The sequence below is a fragment of the Habropoda laboriosa genome, unplaced genomic scaffold, assembly GCF_001263275.1.
Source record: "Habropoda laboriosa isolate 0110345459 unplaced genomic scaffold, ASM126327v1 scaffold113, whole genome shotgun sequence".
NCBI lineage: Eukaryota > Metazoa > Arthropoda > Insecta > Hymenoptera > Apidae > Habropoda > Habropoda laboriosa.
In genome coordinates, this window is record NW_017100216.1 from 371,743 (window position 1) to 381,016 (window position 9,274).

The following is a 9,274-nucleotide window of genomic DNA, read 5'->3' on the forward strand; positions in this document are numbered from 1 at the left end:
CGATATTTCTTAATTTTACGTTACATACATTTTTTTATAGTCGAGAAAAAAATTCGGCCCATAGAGGGTTAAGGTCGTAATGTCATAACTCGTTGAACTCAAATGAAAAGCAGATGTTAATATGCAAAAAAATGTCCATAACCTTGGAATGATCTTCAGAATGAGAGCAGTAATAGGATTTCGATGGAAAGTCTTCTGTGCACAGGGTGTCCTATTTATAACGAACACCCACATCATGGAAATACGAAAACAAATGACTTTTCAGTAAAAGAATAACGACTAAGAGAATCTGAGGGTGTGCATCTAGTGATGATAACAAAAGTTCCTCCGAGATCGTCCAACTGTTTTCATTAATGTCAACTCGTTATATTATGTTGATATGCAAAAGAATGTCCACGACCTTGAAACGACCTTTAGTGAAATTTATTTATCACTGCCATATAAACACCGTTCGATCATGTTCTTCTTACTTTCAATAGCAATGGAAATAATTGAAACGTTCGTTATAAATAGAGCACCCCGTAGCTGCGGCACGTAACCTTCAGAAGATGCGACGCCATCACGTTCGGAATACAGGGGTGAAAAAAGTTGGAGGATGGTAACAAGTGTTACGCATCGATTTCGACGAAACACGTCCACCGCACAGTTCTCGAAATCATCCTCCAATTAGCGTGTAACTTCGAAGAAACCTGAACGTCGATTGTTACGAAAAATTTCTTCTCTCTCTCTCTCTCTCTTCACGCACGGATGAATTATGAGGATACAAGTAGCCCGGTATTAATCACGTTCCGTTCCGATCCATCCTTCAAGATGAACGATTATTTCGCCGAGTTTCCTTGAATTATCGCGCGTGCACGAAAAGCTTCGCGGCAACTATCCGCCGGAGAAAAATTTGTATGCGCCTCCGTACGTGTCAGTAGTTTCCGTCATCTGTCGCCACTCGAACCGATCAATCTCCCCAACTTTCTCCCGCCCCATTCCCGCCGTCGATATTCCTCCGCTCGTGGAACAAACGCGCGAAATTCCACCCACCTGAAACTCTCCGCGAAAGAACGATAACGATCCGTCCGGGGGGGGAAAAAAGAAAAGAAAAAACCCAAGCGCAGGGGTTCGAAAAATTTCTCGCGAATTATTTTCCGACGAGCGCGTGTGTGATGTGAGGAAAGGTAAAAGAAAGAAGAAAACACGATTTAATAATCCAGCACGGAACAAGCTCGCGTCGTCGTTATCACGCACGAAGGGACGACACTTTTCGCGTCGATCCGCGAAATCTCGATGATTATTGGCCCGGCTCTGGTTGATCACAAACGGTGGGGAGGGAGGAGGGGTGATCGAGCGTCCGGACAACGAAACGCGAGCGGTCGAGCTTGAAAAAAAATAAAAGGAAAGAGGAGAAAGAGGAAATCGCAATTTCTCATCTCATCGATCATGAACATTATAACCATCGATCAGCGACGGATAAGCTCGCCAGATACTCTCCCACCAATCTCCCCCCTCCACACAGTTTCCGGCCGGCCTTTTGCAGAGAAAGGAAGTTCTTCGGAAAGTTCAGTTGTCGATAAAGCGACCCACGCTCGTGTAAATTAATTTTCCACGCGGCGAAGTTTCGCTACTTGGGAGTTTCAAGGGAGGACTCGTTCCGACAACGATCGAGGGAAAATTATGTATCGTAACGATATTAACGAGGGTCGGTAATAAAATTGAAAGACAGGAAGAATTTAAAATGGTTAACTTTTGTCTATAGATTGGAAAATTGTCGTTGGTTTACTTACACTTCAAGAATATTTTTTCTTGGCGGTGAGAGTTTGTTTTTGGGGGTTCCATTTCCATACCCTGCGCCTTCTCGCGCGGGTTTGCTGTCCACTGACAAATTCGCCGTGTCATCGCGCATTCTTAATTAACAACTCTGCAATCAGAATGGAAGATAAATGGTTATTTAAAAGTTCGCTATAAATAACGTTCTTACGATACGAGGCATTTATTTCACACCCGTGATAAGACAATATCGACTAATCCGTACGATATATGCGGATCGTTTATTCTGAAAGTGGTGCAAGTCCATTTCTTTTTTTATAAATGAAAAGTTTACACTAAATTAATCAGAAATTATGTGATATCTCATTTTTTTTTTAAATTGACTTACACCACTTTCAAAATAGACGGTCCATATATCCGAATTATCGGAATAGAACATTCTCAAATTTGGCGGGAAATCGATCGAAACCGATGTATCTCAATTATCGACACTATTACCAATATTAGTCTCGATTCAATCCCGAAAATTCAAACCTCCAATTTAACCCCGCGAAATACTATTCGCCAAAGCGTATTGTTCGCAAAATTCGCGGCAATTTCTCTTACTCCGACCATTCTCCGTCCCCTGGAGATCACTTCGGAGAGTGGTATAGTCGGTGGAATAAATGTAGCGAGGTCGTGCGTTGAAGCGTCGAGTGCATACGGTGTTCTGTTTTAGGGTTGCTGCAATGAAGGGATGGCAACTGATAACTAACACTGTTTCGTGTACTATGGGACGAATATTAATATTTGAAGTTTCTTTCAGTGTCTGGCGTGTCGTTAAGCTGTGTGACCAATGTAGATCAATTGGCTAATTGAATTTTGAGAACGTGGAATTGATAGAGAAATGAAGTCGAACAGGAGGAACGATAATCATTGTAAGAAAGGAATGGATAAAGTAATAAAAATTGAAGCAGAATACAGCTAAAAACAAAGACTATCAAAAGAAATGGAAGGATGACAGAGCAGGCGCGGTGAATACATAGTACAACCCTGACTGAGGATTCAGATTTCTCTCGATTTCATTGGCAAAACACTCGAAAAATGTTTACTTTGACTCCTGACCGATTTCACGTGCTCGCTATATTTCTTCCACCGACTGTACATTACAGGACCCTGACCAAAGGTTCAGATTCCTATCTTCTCGACAGATTTTGCTAGCTCGCTATATTTCTTCTGCTGACTATACATTATGTGACCCTAACTGAGGGTTCAAATCCTTGACATCTCATATTTCCGTCAATTCCACTGTTATAAAACTCGAAACATAATTACCCTGATTCCCGATATTCCTTCCACCGACTATACATTATACGGCCCTAACTGAGAGTTCAAATCCTTGACTTCTCTTATTTCTCTCCATTCCATTATTAGAAAACTCGAAACGTAATTACGTTGATTCCCCATATTCCTTCCACCGACTATACATTCCACGGCCCTAACTGAGATATTTCTTCAGATATTTATCTTCCCATAAATCTCTCAATTCCTCGGATCGCTCGAAAAACCCGATTACTTTGACTCCCGGCCGATGTCACGAACTCTCCACATCTCTTCCACCGACTATACGTCCTTGAGCTCTACAACGAACCGCGGAACAATCGAGGCAGCAGCATTGGAAAAACGTGGCAACATCAGCAGCCTTGCAGGATCTGTCACGATAAATTAAGCCTGGCTGACCTTTTGATCGTCGCTTCGGACTATATTTGTTGCGGTCAATATTTGCAATCGGGGAGGGCTCGATCCATTGTCGCCCCTCGATCCGCGCTACCGAGAGAACGTCTGTTTCGACTGTTCGAAGCACCGGCTTTGCGCAAACTGCAATTAGCAACGATAATCCAGAGACAACAGACTCTATTTACCCCGGTCATTATCCACTGTATCATACGTTTACCGTACAGGATATCCAATCTAAGCGATGATTAGAAACTGCGTTAATCCGTGTTAATTAATCGATTGACCGATGGGACTCCACGATTATATCAGAGGTGAGAGAGTGTCTACTACGAGCCTAGTCGTGTTTCGATTACACCGATTCAAATATTCCACACTACAATTGTTTCGTTTCGATGTTTTTTCTTCCTCGAATCGTAGAAACTACGATTCTAGTTCTTGAAGTAACAGCGAGACCTTTCTGAATCTCTGTTCAACGAACCGGGGCGCGCGAACTAAGACGATAATTCAACGCCTGAAAGTGGCCACTGTCTCCTGCTCGCTATACAGACCCTGTCACTAAGCTCGTAAAGTTGCGGTAAGAGGCAGCTGAATTTTCTTTATACAGCCACTAAGGAGTTCCGTGATATCAGTGTAAGTTGCCGACCAAGTTTTTGTGGATACTACTCTGGCTATTAAAATTCTCCAAATGGAGATATCACGACTTCGTCGAGATTTTACAGAATCTCTGAACAGAGGATTCAAGAAGCTTCTTCCGTCCAATAGGAATAAGAAAAATTTTTAAGGGAATTTCTGACTCGTTGAAATTACAAATCGAACGCGCTTCGTCGGAATTCCGACGATTTTTCACGGGGAAAATATCGCTGGAAGTTCGATTATTCGGGAGAACTCCCAGCGGGGCGATTCGAATTGAAACCGCGACAAGCGACAAAGCGTGAATGTTCAGCAACTGCAATTTGCAACTCGCGTCGTACATCGCTCGGACTTTCTTGCGTCTAATTGCTGGCCTAAGTCGTCACCGTGTCGCTAGAGAGTTAGAGGTTCTTTAATCGCGAACCGCGGATCCTTTTTTCCACGGCTGAGAAAAGAGCTGCGCATCGTGTTAAGGGGTCTTCCTACCGTGTACTCGTGTCTTCGAACATTTTCTAATACCAAGTATAGAACACTGGTACGAGGACTCGAATGATTTTCACTTTCAAGATTATTTGGAGGCCAAATTGCACGATTATTTGGCGACCAAAGGAATTGGAAGCATAAAATGGCCAGTCGATATTTCAGACCTAAGTCCCGTAGAAAATTTACGGGCAAAATTAATGCAGAGGAAAAAGGCAAATGAGCTTCGCGAAGCAATCAAATTTCAGCGGTAGAATGCGAAAATCTCCTAAAATCTGTGCCAACACGCATGAAAGCGGTTATACGTGCAAATGGAAACGTCGCAAAATATTAGGCAACATGAATATTCCGTAAATTATCGTTCATTTTAACATTTCCTCTCTTCGCTATTTTCTACCGGATAATAAACGAGAATCTTGATTATTTTTGTAGCATTTACTTCGTATCAGACCAATTTAACGTTCCCATGAGTTTCATACTTATACCATAGTAAGGGAGACTGGGGGCTGAAAGTTACAATTTTGACAAAACGTTAAAAATGACCGAGAAACAATGTAGTTTCTTTTTTTTTTAAATAATTGTAGGAAGCAGGCGTAATAAAAAAAGTCGCGAATACGGTCGATCGAACACTCGCGAGGCACGTGCGAGCGAGTGTGAGTGTGTGTGCGTGAGCGTGAATCGCGAGAATGTTTTGATGTACCGCGGCCGGGCAGGCAAAAACGTTGACAAACACACAGAATTTAAAGGAAACGTCGGGAACATTTGGGCGACGCGCCGTTAAAAGGACGCGCGGACAGAATAGCAGTGACGACGATACGATACGACGTGTGTGTGTTACTGTCCCGTTTTACCCGCCTCGTCATCTCCGTGATTAACGGATAGATACTTTTTAACATTCTATTCCTACATAATAGTTTAACGTCGCATCAACTGCTACATAGGTTGTTTAGTCGTCCTATTAGATTTACAGCCGAAATTATTCGGTCCTCCGCAGCAGTTGTAAATTTGGGAGGCCATCGAGCACTTTAACGTTCATTTAGAAGTTCGATGCTTTTCGTCTCGTGGCTCTCGTCCACATCTGTTTCTTATATTTTAACTTCTCCGGTTTTTGGTCTCCACTTTGGTGTGTTTTTGTTAGCGACGAAGCGCTGCCCAGACTTTCCGCGCGCGTCACTCAAGGGTGCGAACGACACTTGAGAGTGACCGTTGACTTCACAATCCGAAAGCACAATCCTGTCTCTTTCCGTTTCGAAGTCATAACCATTGTAACAACTTACCACCGTAACTTCTAGCCCCAGTCTCCCCTATGATACATAGAAAAGATTCGGTTGTTTCTAGTTAGCTTCAAACCATTGCTGTTGGTCGAAAACTTTTCGCCAGGGGTTGTACACATTTCCCCTGTTCGATCGATATGCGAAGGAAAGGCAAAGAAAGAACTGACATCGCCCGATTTCGAGACAAGCTTCTGATCGTCGAAAGAAAGAAGCTACGAGACGAGTTCAATATCGACGGATAATTCGACGAGTGAGTGGTACGTTAATTTACACGGATCTTTCAATGTAATACAATTACTCGAAGCATGTACAATCTTTGAAGATAGTCTCCCGCCGCCTCTGCTGTTTTCCCTCTTTCTCCTATGTATCGACTAGGCAGGAGAGTCTCCGTAATGAAGATCGAAAGCACTCTAAACGAGACTCGGTGGAAGCAAAACGAGAGAACGCCAATAGAGGGAAAGAAGGAAAAGGGGGGAAGAAACGTTACTGCCCTTTTTATTTCCACCTTTTGCCGCGTGTCTTTTCATTACTTTTGCTCTTTGATCAAGCGTTCCTTTGTTATGGCGCCTCGTCGTCTTTCATCGACGAATGTAGAAGAGAGGGAGAAGAACGTAACCGCGCCTTCGGTAACTAGAAGTACCGACGCGACGTGTCGACGTATCAATATCTCTTATTTCTTCTCTTTGCGATTTCAAAGCGAATCTTCTCTGACGAACGGTTGTTGTAGCACCACCTGTACACCCTTGTTTCTTTAGCCCTTTGAACAGCGTGAGCGAAGATGCGTGAGGATTTATTTGCAGGGTTCTATTTGGGTGCTCGAACAGGTTAATCGTGCGTAGACACAGTGCTGTTTTCTGAGAAAGTTAACTTGTTAGATGTGGATTGTATGGGAGATGTAGAAGACTAGTAGGCTGTTCGTTGTTATCGGCGCTTATGGGCGCTTGAAAATTTCTTCAAACTCTACTGTCTTGCGTATTTCGGAACACTTCTAGTTTAACCTTCCGTCGGGCGCACTGGATCTTAGAGATCGGCCTTCGAGAGGTCTTTTACCAAGTGGAAAGCAGCTAACCATAGGAATAATAGAAGAACATGAGCGTAAACAAAAAATATCAACATTTGCACATTCCCTGCGCAACGCATCGCGTCTAAGTACATAGATGAATTATGGTTCTGCCTGAGAGATCAGGTGCGCCCGACGGAGGGCTAATTTCATTCTTAATTATATCCCTCGAGCACTTTCATCGTATAGGAGGTTTAGAAGAATAATAGAAAGCTCGCATGAAAATAGAAAGACAGCGTTAGTTGTGGTAGTTAACCCTTTCACTACTTTTGGCGCCCACAGACGCTTTGAAAATTTGTTCGTACTCTAGTGTTTTGCTCATTTTGGCACACTTCTACTTTAATTTCATTCTTAATTTTATTCCTCGAGCACTTTCATCGTATAAGAGATTTAGAAGAATAATAGAAAACTCGTTCAAAAGTAGAAGAAAATTGCGGTAGTTAACCCTTTCATTACTTTTGGCGCCTATAGACGCTTCGAAAATTTCTCCACACTCTACTGTTTCGCCCATTTTGGCGCACTTCCACCTTAATTTAATCCTTGTGCACTCTTCACCCATTTGCATCCGTAAGCGGAATATTCCGCACACGACGATCGTCACCTATCACCAAGCGCGGACTATTCCGCGAGCCGCGACGTTCATTTATCACCGAACGCGGAATATTCCGCCTTGAACATTTTGTATCACCCACACGCGGTGATACGGGCCAACTGTCAGTTGAACGCCGCTGATGTCTGAACTCAGTGGCACAGGTGTAGAGTCGTCATGCAAATGGGTTAATTTGATAAAAATAATTCCGAAACGACACGCCGAAAGAAAAGATTTTGCTTAATCTTATCCCCTGTACACTTTGACCTCAGTCTAATAAAACCAATTTCGAAACGGTCTTGCAGCCGTAGTTGAACATCTACCTCTCGTGTTGCGTATGAAAATCTGTCGCAGCGAAAGGGTTAAGAACGAACAGTCCGTATAAATTCTTTTCGATAATATTTTTCGAGCGAGTGAACTCGTCGGTAGGGCAGATCCAAGGAAGAAAAAGTCACCGAGGTAAGAAGGAACGGTAAGTTGAGCTTTTATTAACGAGCACGTTGCTCCGAGGGCTGGAATCGAGACGCGGGCGGTAATACAGAGCCGCGAGGGATCGACGACGTCGGGACCCGGTCAATTTCGAATTATCCTATTTCACGAGAGCGAAGCTTTCCGATTTCATTTGTCTCCGTTCCAATAACTCCGTACTGCCCTCCACTCCACCCGACCCTCGCCACTCTGCCGAGCGAACTGGTACACGCGATCCAATTTTTCCTCCTCGAAAAGGCAGTTTATAAAATTTCCCGTTCGTTACCGGGATCGATGCAACGATAAATTGTCTCTGAAGTTGCGCGCCTGGCCCTCCCTTCTGTGCACGGGACACCTTCGCCGCGCTCTTTTTCGTTCGCTCGTAAATCATCGATGAGATCGTGAAACCGGAAGTCGAGCGGAACGACCTGCCGACGAGGTACGAAGACGTGTTTGCGCCATTTTGTCATTCTGTCCACTATCGAGGGTATCGTTAAACGTAGACGCTGCGGAGAGTGTCTTTTTTTTTTCTACTTGAACTTGGATTGGTAATTTTTGTTCTTTTCGAAGAAACTCGGTGATTGAATGGAAACCTCGGATATCTGGCATATTTTGGGAAAAGCGGTTTTTCACGTATGATTTATTTTCCCGACTGTGCATCTAAGCGTCGGCTACTTGCTGTTTCAGTACTGTATTAACCCCTTGACCTACAACAACGTGTCAGACTCGTGTCAAAAATAATGACATTAGTGAGAAAAATTCATTGTAACTCTAACCTTCTTTTTAATTTGCAAAACAGTAAATGACTGACGCTTAGATGAATAGTCAGAAAAGAAATCATATGTTAAAGGGCTAAGTAAGAAAAGCCGATGTGTTACAGATTAATGAAATTTGGCAATCTTTAGTTTTACAAATTAAATCGAAAATTGGAGTTGAAATGAATTTTTCTTACCGATGTAACTGTGTTTATCAGACCAAAATCTGTGACACGACACGCTGTATCGACAGGCACTATAGAACCATAGTTTACTGCAAATTCAACCCATATTCGAGGTTTCCATTCGATTCCATAGCGATTTGAGAGATTAAAAAAGTGTTCACGAGTTCTTCGTAAAATTTACGGTCGACGATAGAGAGATTCCACGGTTTCATTAATTCCGGAGAATAGAAGAGCAATCTTTCTTCGAGTTGCTCTCCGGGCCAATCTTTTCGAAATTCCGGCAACATCGTGGCGAACAAATTTCGGCGCGGAAAACAATCCGCGCGAAGTTTGTCGCGCTAATGTATTCGCGACTCGGTCTG

General features: G+C 43.2%; 1 protein-coding gene across 6 annotated transcripts in view; it reads right to left on the reverse strand.

The window, feature by feature from the left end:
• LOC108570859 (multidrug resistance protein homolog 49) overlaps window positions 1-9,274 on the reverse strand; it is a 123,371-nt gene that overhangs the window by 40,621 nt on the left and 73,476 nt on the right. For all 6 annotated transcript variants that reach the window (XM_017932785.1, XM_017932783.1, XM_017932782.1 and 3 more), the window contains one exon: window positions 1,773-1,906. In XM_017932785.1, coding sequence (XP_017788274.1) covers window positions 1,773-1,884 — 112 coding nt within the window. In that variant the 5' untranslated portion in view covers window positions 1,885-1,906. The remainder of the gene's footprint in view (window positions 1-1,772; window positions 1,907-9,274) is intronic.